Source organism: Lycorma delicatula, chromosome 1 (genome assembly GCF_047948215.1).
Source record: "Lycorma delicatula isolate Av1 chromosome 1, ASM4794821v1, whole genome shotgun sequence".
NCBI lineage: Eukaryota > Metazoa > Arthropoda > Insecta > Hemiptera > Fulgoridae > Lycorma > Lycorma delicatula.
In genome coordinates this window covers 184,393,146-184,406,409 of record NC_134455.1, presented here as the reverse complement: position 1 = coordinate 184,406,409, position 13,264 = coordinate 184,393,146, and the positions used below count along the sequence as shown (strand labels likewise).

General features: G+C 27.9%; 1 protein-coding gene across 1 annotated transcript in view; it reads left to right on the top strand.

The window, feature by feature from the left end:
- Positions 1-1,313: 1,313 nt before the first annotated feature.
- The window catches only part of LOC142326097 (uncharacterized), a 126,718-nt gene continuing 114,767 nt past the window's right edge, over positions 1,314-13,264 (top strand). Inside the window, exons 1-2 of the mRNA XM_075368282.1 lie at positions 1,314-1,605; positions 8,427-8,502. Coding sequence (XP_075224397.1) covers positions 8,474-8,502 — 29 coding nt within the window. The 5' untranslated portion in view covers positions 1,314-1,605; positions 8,427-8,473. The remainder of the gene's footprint in view (positions 1,606-8,426; positions 8,503-13,264) is intronic.

The window sequence follows — 13,264 nt, the reverse complement described above, 5'->3', positions numbered from 1 at the left end:
TTAAACTAAACAGAATTCAGCTTAAGTGAAAGAATGACATATAACTAAATGAATTATGGATAAGTTTGAGAAAATATTCATTTTATCATGAATAATTTTTATATGTAGATTTCAGAAATGAGGGGGTGAGATGCAAAGGGGTACAAATGCAAATTTGTGAAAATGGAGATAAGTGCATTACTGACAACTAGAAATTACCTAAATGTCTGTGGCAAACAGATATAACTGAATTCCTATCCTGCATTGTCACCTGAAATTTTAACTACTACTAAAACTTGTTTTTTACTTCCTTGTTTGAACTACAAGTAAGTATTGTAATCCCGAAAAATGTTAGTTTTCAGATTTCAATGGAAATACCCATTCTGACCATCCCTGAATCCATTTTGACTGGTTTTGGCATTAGACCTGTACACACATTCATGTGTGTACAGGTCAATGCCAAAACCCAACTGTAATGCCAAAACACAACTGTGTAATGCCAAAACACAACTGTGTTTTGAGTTATATGTGTCACACAGGTGACACACATAACTCAAAAATGATTAGTCGTAGAATGTTGAAATTTTGTATTAAGGACTGTTGTAACATCTAGTTGTGCATCTTCCCTTTTTGATTGCAATCGACTGGACCAAAAGTGTCCAAAAAAAACCCAAAATAAAAAAATTATATTTTTGACTTTTTCTTAACTGCATTAATAAGCCCTTATTGAGAGCTTTTCAGCAATACATCAAAAGTAGTAATTATTTTCATTGATTCAGAGTTATAGCTCAATAAAATTTTAATTAATGAAAATTTGGAACCTACAAGAAGGCACATCGTCGAGAATCCGACTTTATTTTCATTTTTTCTTTTTTTTTTAATTTAAATGTATTGATTTATTAATAATTATTAACCCGTGATTGTAAAAAAAAAATATATTGACTGTTTCAATGATCATAGATTAAAAAAAATTCAGTTGTCCGTTTTAACAGAAAGTGATAATGATAAAATGTAATATTTTTTCATTTGATTTTAGCAATTCGGTACGATGTAAGACTACCGCTTTCCCAGCCATATCAATCTTACTCCTAACAAGGATAAAGAAGAATTTTTACTGTATAAGTATTGCATTTAATAACAATTATTTTTTCATATTTTGGGTTGGTATAATTCTCTTAGATATATAAAAACAATTATATAAATGTGTAGCAACTAATTCTAAATAGCATAGTTGAAATGCGATGATTCGCGTTGCTATTATTTTGCTTTTTTGTTTTAAGTTGAAGAGTAGTTCATAACATGCAATTAGTTGTTTATATTGCTATAGTCGGTTCTGTTGTACCACGAAACAAATTTATCTTGCGTAATAGAAGGTAAAGGTAAATTTGATGGTTATATCTAGAAAACGTATATACCTTACTTATTTTACTAGATCAAAAGAGTAATTATACGGTTGTCAGCAATGCTCACCGCCAAAAGCTCCATGTTTACCGCCAAAACAACATTTTCTGCCATAATAGTGTTTGATCTTAAGCTGTTATTACTAAGCTGCTCATGTTATAGTTGTAGTTTATAATTATAATGTTATTGAAAACAGTCCTAAGGACTTCCTAATACTCCGTTTATGTAAGTAAATCCATTATTATGTAAATTCCTTACTACTGAAAAAGATGTTATTACTTTTAATGATAACCTCAAAACTCATCTTCCACTACAAATTTACTGTATTCTTTGTAATATACAATGTATTGTTAATTTTCTCATGTTCACTCATCACAATCTTGAAGACGGGCTGGTAAAGTATTTTAGCGTAATTGTTCTTTTACGACCTTTGTATGATTTGCTTTTTATACGGGAATAATTATACGAAAGTATAATATTACTTTCGTTTTTGTACATTAAAAGTTGAAACATTTTTAAATTCTACAGTATTATTTTCCTTTTGCAATTAATGTGTAGGTAAAGACTTATATTTTGCTTTCGAATATGAATTTTGATGTTTCCTTGCTTTATTACAAGCGCCAACCTGATTCTGTTCTGAAAAAATTTAGCCACTATTTGCAGTTCCTAAAGTACCCATATAGTCACTTATAGAAAGAATGTTTAAAAATGTGCCAGCATGTGTGAAGGATTGTCTAATGATCTGTAGATCAATTATATTAGTAGGCTTATGTATTATGTGTGTAAGTTTTGGGAAAGTTATTTTCTGTTATGGGTTACATTGTTTGATTTTACTTAAATTTTAAGGATATAATTCTTAAAAAAGAACTGATGAGTATTTTTATATAAATATTTATAAAATTAATTAATCTTTTATGTGAACTCTTGTGTTCTATGTAACAAAATAGTAGTCACAAATAACCTCAAGAAAAAGTTTTTCAATTCTTAGATTGTGTTTGGTAATAGTGAAGATTCTTTTTCTTCATGAAAGCTGTGCTTGCTTGTGCCAGACTGTGTTTTTATATTTATACTACTTTGGCCATGCTTTGTAATTTCGCTACTCAAATAATATAATTCTTCATTGTCTTCTTTCTGCGTATTTCATTAACTTTGTTTTAGTCTTGCTTTCAGATTAAATTTTAGCAAGAAATCAAGTTTTTCAATATTTCTGTCAAAAGAGTTTTTCATCAGTGAATCTTGACATCTTCGTTTTTTCTTTATGGATAGTTATTGTGTGTGCTCTTGTATTTTTCCCCTCAATTTCTTTAATACTTTTTTGTTTCATTTTTGAATCTGAGTTAGGCCTTCATTTTTTGTGCTTCCTTAGTATAAAAAAACTCTGTTCCTTAAATTTAAGTTCAATATTCCTTAAATTTTAGCTTAAATTCAAACTAGATCACCGATTTGATGTAGTGTTACAAAAAATTCTTCAGTCTGTCTTCTGAAAATGAGACAGGATGGCCTCCATAGACCTTTGCTCTTTTCTGATCTGATTGTCTTAATCTTAATTCACTATCTATTATTCATTTTATTCAGATATAAACCATCCTAGTAAGTGTTTCTGATGAAGGGGACAGTGAATTCTTTAATACTGACATGATTATGTTATGATAGAAAAAGTGAAGATGAATGTAAATTGCTGGAAATGCAAAATAAACCATAAAGCAACTTCAATTGTCAGTGCTATACTTGATGTCAGCTATTGAAGATGACCAAGATAAATTCAGTACATCCAGCCAAGTGTCCTGTGAGATGTATTTAGTATTGCTGTAACTAGGACTTTATCCCTAACCTTTCCAAAAAACTAACTGAATTCTAACATTAACCCTAATCTCCCTCCATAGAACTCTTAATCTTAACTTTAACCTTGGCCCAAACCTCTCTCCATAGAACAGATTAGCATCTAAACAGGTTACCATAACTTGCAAAACTGATTGCCTTTTTACTAGAGTACTGATAATGTGTAGTGGACTTGGAATTTGCACAGGTCAGCCACTGTCTAAATCTGCTTTCTGACATTTAAATCTTGTGTTTTCCTGATATATCTACTACAGTATATTAAAGGCATGAAAAAGGTTGAAGTTGATAAATGCTTAGAATTACTATGTTAATTCTCATATTTATCTGCTCCAGCTTTATTGCTACTGAACAAATAACTCAATTTAAAGTATATTACTAAATTAGAGATTTTCTAACCATTTTGAGATAGACTTTCTTAATAATATTGGTACCATTGACTCTACTGAAGAAGGTCTAAATAAATTAACTAGAAATGCCTTAAGTTTTGTTAAGTTATTATTTTCAATAATTTGAAGAAAATTTTGTTTTTGTAGAAGTTAAGGAATTGTTTTTTTATTAGTGATAATAAAATTACCATCCTCAGTTCTTTATTTAATTGAGGAATACTGTCTTTCTGGTTGCAATGTATGTATTAGTCTTTCAGGTAAATAATCATTTATTCAAGATTATTTGAGCAACTTTTCTGCCTAAATAATAAGTGGTTATATTATAACCAATTAGTTGATTAGATTGTGTATCATATTTAAGGGGAAAAAATGAAATGCTTTTTTTCTCAGTTTATATTAATAATGCACATTCCATCAGGAATGTTGACTGTTAACTTTCATTTTGTTATATGAGAGTTTAATTTCCATTGATTTTGACTGAATTGCCTTGATGCATGCCTGAAAGTAAATAAATAAACATTTTGATCACTTTGAGGATTATTATATTTCTAGAATTTTATCATATTTACCATTTTCTAATGGCAAGATCTGTCAATGGTTCTTAATAACTCATCTAAGCTACAGTTTTTAATGAAAAATAAAGACATTAATTTTAGTTCTGAAAGTTCTTATCTATGTTAATTTTGTAGTAATCTAGAAATAATAGATAAACAGCCATCATTTCCAAAGATTGATGAAGTGGTGCATCCATCTTTCATCCTGAAGATTCCAGGTTTGAATCCCAGCCAGCTTAGCATATTTCACACTATAAAATTAATTTCTCATTGCATCAAATTTAAATTGGTCATCAATTTGTTGTTACTGTTAGGAAAGAATAGTTTCAGTCATCATATTGTATCAACATTATTTTTAAATTCACTGGATGAAATATTAAATAGCATTGGAAGATCAGATATTTTTGTTGCTACTCTCGATCAGCTGGTCTTCGGTTTGATTCTTGCCAGAAGTAGCATTTTTATCACCTATCATTTATGTTTTCATCTTTTACATTAAATTTTGTTTGAAGTTTTAAAAAATAAAATATATTTTTATACAAAATTATACTAGGAAAATTGAATCAAATTAAAATTAAAATTATATTTTTTTTTTTTTTACTTTTATCAAAATTATCCAACTATATTATCATTAACATTATCACCAACAAACATTGTTGCACTTATGATACCAGTCTAGGTTATTGTCATTTGATTTTTATAATCTGATTAACAGAGTAGATAAATTAGTTTAAAAACCTTTTTATGGTTTAGTAATTTAGAAAAAAATAGTTCATAAATTTTAGATTGTTTGTTGTTTGACAAAGTATTTTATGTGTTAACTGAGTTATGTGAAAGTAGTTGTCTTGTTTAAATGGATATCTATCATTTTGCTGCATTTGTAAATATGAACGCATTGAATTAAAAATTTTATTAAATAACTGCCCATAAGATTTGCAGTAATGATATCACATCCCATTTTTATATCCTGGCTTTTTTAAAGGATGTCTGTAGTAGAATATTATATTTTAAACTAAGTATATTAAAATATTTATGTAAAAATAATATTTATTTAATATTTATTAAAAATATTTAATAATTATGTTAACATTGTAATAGTAATATCTATAAATTTATGTTCACTGAGAAAGACATCTCTAGGGAGATAGCCAAAAAAAGATTCATATAAATATAGGTCAGAAAAAGGTTTGTTAGCAAGTTTCAGCTCGTGAAACCTTGAAGTCCTGCTTTTTTTCAGTCTGTGAAATTAAACTGACTGATTGATAATTCATGAATTATAAATCAAGGGGAAATTTTGGTGCTTTGTTATGGTTTTTGATCTAGAAAATTAAATAAAAGTGGTCCCAGACCTCTATCTCACTTAGGTTTTAAAAAATGGGATAAAATACAAAAACACTTGGTTGGAAAATACACTTTTTTAGGTTTGAAATAAAATAACTGTTAATTAAAAAAAAACAAAAGTTTCTAGTTAATTTTGTAGAGAAATTTATAAAAGAAAATTGACATAAATAATGTATTAAAATTAAACAACGAATTTGAGAATTTCAACATTAAGTAGAATCTAACACCCAAACTAAATGGGAAAAGTGATACGATTTTAAACAGAAAAATTGTTATCAGTGTTTGAACAACATGTGTAAATGAAAAAAAGTAGTAAACTTATCAGTAACAGAAAAAAATGAGTTAAAAATATAAAAAAAATAAAAATCACATACTTTTTGGTTTTTTTTTATAATAGTTATTAAATACCAAAATGGTTACTTGATAACGCTACAAACATTTCTTCAAAGTAGTTCCTCAGTGTGATGGCCATTCTGTTCAATGTAAAGTTCAGTTCTGCAAATCCATACCAGCCAGGCACATTCTAACAGCATCATTATTACTCCTAATAGTAGTAGTTTTCCACCTTCTATTATACGATGTCTCAATTCTTTTTTGTGCCAATACGAATGAAATTGACTAAAAACTTCATCATCCAATCCCAAAGGAAAAAGTCTGATGATGTAAAATCAGGAGGTCGATGTGGCCTTTTTTACTGGTCTGTTTCGATCAATCCATTGCTTACTAAATGTGTTATTTAAATAGTTATTAAATAACTTGGCAGTGAGAAAAAAGGGCCTATAAATTATCATGAAGACCACACCACACATTAAAAGTAAAATGCATTGAAATTGGACTTGTAGCAGTCTCATAGGAAATTATAGAATAGAAATATTCGCACTCCATGCAGACAGTCAAAGTTAGGTAATATTAGATATTCCTAAAACAAACCCACCGGGTTGGCCTAGCGGTGAACTTGTCATTGCAAATCAGCTGATTTCAAAGTCAAGAATTTTAAGGTTGAAATCCGAGTTAAGGCAGTTACTTTTATACAGATTTGAATGCTAGATTGTGGATACTGGTGTTCTTTGGTGGTTGGGTTTCATTTAGCCCCCCTCTAAACAGTAATAATTATAGTTAAAAGGGCCACTGTTAGAATATATGCAATTATTGATTGATAATGCCTATAACCTTTTTGATTTGTTTTAAAGATTCTTTGAGTTGGTTTATTAAAATGAAGAGAACCTTCTATAAGGGTGATAGGTTTGACATAGGTTAACTGAAAAAATGTGCTAGAAGTTGCTATTTAGGTAGAAATTGCTATTTTGGATTTGATAATGGTGAACTTTATTTAATATCATTGAGTCTGCTGTAAAGAGGGATATATGTCTAAAATATATAATGAATACTTGATAAATAATTTGAAATTTTGCATGATGAAATGAACTTAAAGGCTGTTCACTAAAGTTCCAAGAGTTTTAGGAAAGGATGGTGAAATCCAGGGAATGAAAATAAATATTCATCAGTTGATTTGGTTATATATAAATTGATAACAACCTCAGAAAGTATAAATTAGAACTCATTCTATTACAAAAATATTTAATATGTAGGACCAGTTACAATATATCCAAAGTACAACATTAATAATATGATTTTCACAGATTTCTGGAATGGTTGGGTCCCTTCTGAATGATAATTACGAAAGAACTATTTTAAATGGAATTTAGTAAGATTTAGGCTGGAATATTCAGGAAAAAATAATTCATTAGCTGAATTAAAGAAAGTGAAAGAGTCCGATTTTATTCCATTTTTTTTTCTACAGTGTCCACCCTAGTTTATACCAGTTTATTTGATTGTTCAAGCATGAAAGATCTGAAATACAACAATAGCCAATGTATTTAGGAGGAACATCTCTTGTAACTATTCATAAATCAGATTTGAACTTTCTGGTAATTTCATTAATTTTTGTCTGTTAAGGGCGATTAGACAAATAAAAGTAAAGGTTTCACAAGTTCTAAAGGAAAACCTGTAAGAATTAGATATTTTGTTGATAATTTTTATTTGCTAGATCATATCAAAAATGTAGGGTAAGTTAAGGGAAGGGTCAGTGCTTTTTCTCCAGTATCCATATGTAATTTATTGATAATTAGCTAAATTTAACTGATCACTGTTTTTTTATATACAGGGTACATCATCTATGTAAGTTTGAGGCAACTGGAAAATAACCAGTACTTATTGAGAAGTTGATTAAGCATTAAAAAATTAGCAATAAAACCCAACATCATATTAGTACCACAAGATATCCCATCCCAACTGCATGATTATTTAGGTGAAACTTCTCTGAATAAAATTTCTCTGTTCATATTTATCTTTGTCAAAAGCAAACATAATTTGAAATAAAATCTATGATTTCATTAGGTGAATTTCTTGAGTTTTCAGTAAATATAGAACTTAAATTTGTAAAATAATAGATTTACATGATTTTAGAAGGTTTAACTGAATTTTCAGTGTTTGGTAACACATTCTTTTGAAATTTATTGTGTGTTCTATAATGACCTAGTGTTATTAGTTGATTATCTCTCTGTCATTAGCAAAGTAATCTGATTTCAGTTTAACTAGGTTTTTCTGCTCAATCACTCTAAATACTCGTACTTGTCAATTACCTTTTAACATTTTAGTCTGATACGATATGTTAGGTTGTAGTTTATTTGTTTTACAACCAAACAAAATACTTTATGCTACAGATCAAAGATTTTAAAACTGATATTAATATTTTAATATAATTATGTAATTAGGTGCATTTTATTTCATTAGGTGCCTTTTACGGGCTTCACAATGAATAGAGTCAGAATTTTAGTAACTCTATGGTGAACTCATAAGATGTATTGCAGATTTATTTCATTTGTAATGATTAATGTTTTTGTATTATTTTTATTATTTTTTTTAGGTTATTTTATTTTGTACCACACGTGCTTGTGAATATATTGGAAGTTGATGTCATTGCAGATCAACAAAATGAGCAAGTGAGTTAAGATAAATTAATTAATTTCTGCTATTTAGTTATAACAGTTCTGTTAAAGGGTCATATACACATTTTGTAATACTTGTTGTTGTTTGATGAAAGGAAGATAATTAATATAAAAGTATTATTATTTTCTGTATGTAGATTTCATAATTTGTTTCAGTTTTAAGTATTTGTGATTTTTTGTATTGAGTTTATTTTATTTTTAAGTTGGTAATGGTGTAGTTTATTTATAGCAGTTGAAATCAATTTTGATTTATGAAAATATTATTCCCAAGCTGGAAATTTATGCCAAGTTGGTATTCTTGTTGAGTAATTGATACAGTTCTATATTAAAAATTGTAGTAGTTTATAATTATTGCATTTTTTATTTTAATTCTTGACAAGAATTAATAATACTATTAGCGAAGAGTAGTGTCAATCTAAAAAAAAGTTTCTGTTAAATTTGTTTAATAAATGACCAAGTATGATAATGATGTACAATTTGCTTTCAAATTGATAAAACAAATTTTCCACAGTAGTTATCTAATTATGAGGGTTATTTTTTTCCAAGGTCCGATCGGTCACAAAATTAAAACCACAGTGAAAATAAAAAGATTTTTACTTGTAACAAGTACTTACATAGTCTACATAGTCGCCACTCCGATTTAGACATTTGTCGTAGCGTGGTACCAACTTTCCAATACCCTCGTCACAGAACAGAGCCGCCTGTATTTTCAGCCATGTTTCTACACTGGTCTGCAGCTCGATGTTTGTGCTAAAATGTTGCCAAAATGTTTCATGTTAACAAAGAGGTGAAAATCAGGTAGAGCCAAGTCCGGGCTGTATGGTGGGTGATCAAACATTTCCCAAAGAAAACGCTTAACAAGATCATCGGTTGACACTTGCTTCCTTCCCTGACCGCCTGCATCATGAACATCTGTACGTCCTGCTTTAAAGTTCCTGCACCATTGTCGCACTTTGCTGTCATTCAATGAAGTTTCACCGTACACATTACTTATTCGTCTATGAATTTCAGCTGCATTACACCCCTCAGCCTGAAGAAATCAAATTACTGCACACACTTCACACTTGGCGGGAGATGCTATTGTAGATATGTTTACATGCTAGCTGCATGTTTAGAACTAATCAAAGTGACGCGGCGTGATTGAAGGCCATACTAGAGATGCTGCACAACACATATGCGCAAAGGTTCATCTGATTTTTGCGCGGGTTTTTTATTTCACGACCAATCGGACCTTAAAAAAATAACCCTCGTATTATCATCTATCTCAGTGAAGTTTCCAGCAGTGTTGTGAGTGGCAACATATCACTGCTACTGGAGTACTTCTCTCTGAAAGGCCTTTAAATAATAATCTGATTAATTTGTAAGCAATTCATTTATGACTTTTTAATGTGTGTTTTTTTAAATATTAATTAATTAGTAGTGATATAAGAAAATCTGCTTAATGGCATTCCATAACTAATAGTTGTAGTGTCTTTTATGGATTGATCATGAAGTAACTGTAAATAATTACACTTATTAAATACATTTATGTTTAAGTATCTTATAATTAAGTTGTGATTATGTCTTGGTTTATATGGTTTTTATTGTTTGTTCTAAATTTTTGGAACTTATCTGTGAATAACAAGTGATAGCTGTTGGTAAACAAAAAATTAATAATGTCTGTAAAATTTTAAGTTAAAAGATATTTCTTGTTTAGAGTGTTTATACTTATTATACTTATTTGATCAACCTAAGTACAGAATAATAAATAAAGTAGGATGACACTTAACCTTATTTCATTAAGCATGCAAAAGTGCTTTCGTGAATTCCCCGCATCATCAGTTGTATTAATTACTTTTACAAAATGAGTTGGATCAAATTACGTATTAAAATTAAAAACTATTTTTAAATTACATTTAAAATTTAAAAAATTAACAAAAATTTTTTATTAAAATTTAAAAGTTAAAAATTCTATATATAGAAATGTGACATAAATTGCTAAAATTAAATTAAAAATAAATAAGTAGTTCAAATAAAATAAAAATGCATTTTTATGTGTTACATAAAAATGTATGTAACATTGGCTTTTAGCTAGCCAATGTTACATAAATGTGTGCAATGAGTTATGTAACATTGGCTAGCTAGACTGAATTTTAATTTTATTTAAACTACTTATTTATTTTAATTTTTAATTTAACTTAAGTAGTTGACGTCATATTTATAAATATGGAATTTTTAATTTTTACTTCCTTGTACAAATTAAAGGAAGTATTGTGATCGTGAAACGTTTTGGTTTTCAGATTTTAGTGGAAATATCCATTTTGACTATCCCTGAATCCATTTTGACTAGTTTCGGTGTGACTTCTGTACGTATGTATGTACATATGTATCTCGCATACCTCAAAAATGATTAGCCGTAGGATGTTGAAATTATGTATTTAGGACTGTTGTAACATTTAAAGAGACCTCCCCTTTTGATTGCAATCAACTGAACCAAAAACACAGCCCAAATTGCAAAACAAAATTGGATTTTGGATTTTTTCTCAACTGCAGTAGTAAGTCTTCATTGAGAGCTTTTCAACGATGTATCATAAGTGTTACTTATTTTCATTGGTTCCAGAGTTATAGCCAAATGAAATTGTTGTTAATGAAATATTTGGATCTTATAAGCACATTGATTCGAATCAGACTTCATTACCCTTTTTTTTAACTTTTTTTTTTTTTAATTTAAAAATATTGATTTATTAATAATTATCAACCTGCGATTATAAAAAAAAAAATACGATAAATAACAATGCAATAACACAAAAAAAAAAATTATGAAAAAAATATCAGAAGTTATTAATATAAAATTTTATCTACTTCTCATTTATAGAAAAAATGTGTATATGTAATTTTCAATAGGAATATAAGGAAGTTATGTGGTGGCCACTTCAGATTTTTAATTTCAATAAAAAAAATTTAAACTTAAATTTTAAATATAATATAAAAATAATTTTTAATTTTAATATGTAATTTAGTCTGAATAATTTTGTAAAAGTAATTAATATGACTGATGATGCTAGAAATTCACGAAAGTGCTTTTGCATGGATAATAGAATAAGATAAGTGTCATCCTATTTTGTTTATTATTCTGTACTTAAGTTGATCAGACAAATATAATTTGTATATTAGTACAGAGGAATGTGATTCTTAAAAGAATTGACTTTAGAAAAATAATATATATATATATATATATATATATATATATATATTATGTGTGTGTATATGTAGTTCTAATTTATGTGCAAGGACCTGTAAAGTTCATTGTGTTATCAGGTTTCATTATTATATGGGTGCTCATTTCTACTTATTCTGAGGACATTAATTGTGTTGCTTTCTACTCATAAATTTTGTCATCTAAATATAGATTTAAAGGAATCATTTGCTTAATAAAGAACTATTTTTTAAAATTCTCTGGGCTAAATAAAACCACATTTGATTTAAACAAATGTAAATATTACGTATTACTAGGGTATTAGGTTACAACTTCTTCCTTTGAGGCTGATGATTAATTGCTGATAATTTATTTTTTTTGCTGATTGTAAATTATTTTATTTCAAACATGAAACATTTAAATAAAATGAACAATCATATTTAAGACACTTTTTTATTTAATATCAGTTTCAGAAAACTTGATTTTGTGTTTACCTAACATTTTAATTTTTGTATTTTACATGTAAAGTATGGTTCTGGAGCGGAGAGTATTTCGGTTTTTCATTTTGTATTATTTGTCACACATATTTAATTATTAGTTGACTGATTTAATCTGTTGCACTGTGTAAAGATGTCTTAGTCAATTAGACCAATTAAATTTATTTCACAATCTAATTTCTGTACCTCTGCAGTGTACCTATGCATTGTTTTGAGTAAAAACAACAAAGATCTTCTCAAAACTCAAAAACCAGTGGCTTAACGGCACTAGTGTAACAGATAACAGTAGGTGGTGCTGCGGAAATCTCATCTCTAAAGGAAAAGCATTTTGTTAAAAGGGCATCAATCTGCAAAACAAAACTTTCAAAAATTTTTTTTTTTTAAGAGACCATTTATTTATTTTTACTTCCGTGTGTGATGTAGAGGAAGTACATTTGGATTTTGGACTTTTCTTAACTGCAATAATAAGCTCTCGCTGAGAGCTTTTCAATGGTATATCATAAGTGGTATTTATTTTCATTGGTTCCAGAGTTATAACAAAATAAAATTTTTATTTGTATCTTACAAGGGGATGGCACATAAGTTCGAATCAAGACTTCATCTCCTTTTTTTAAATTTAAATACATTGATTTATTAATAATTATTAACCTCTGATTGTAAAAATTTTTTACAATAAATAATTCAGTAACAAAAAAAAAATGAAAACTATCAGAAGTTATTAATGAAATAGAATTTTATGTACTTCATTTAAAAAAAAAAAATGTATGTAATTTAATAAGTGTACAAGAAAGTCATGTGGTTTCCACATCAATTTTTTTTTATATAAGTTTATGACGGGATCAACTATTTGCATTAAAATTATATGTTAAAAAAAAAATCATTCATAGTTTTTTAATTTTTCTAATGTTTTGGATTGATGCCCTTTTAACAAAATGGAGAAATAAATGGGATTAAAAAAAAAATTACTTTTTAAACGGGATTTATTAATGAAAATAAAAAAACTAACCTATAACATTATATTAAAGAAGTTTAAATTGTCAAAACATATTGAAAGAAATGGAAATTGTTTTATAACTTTGAAACA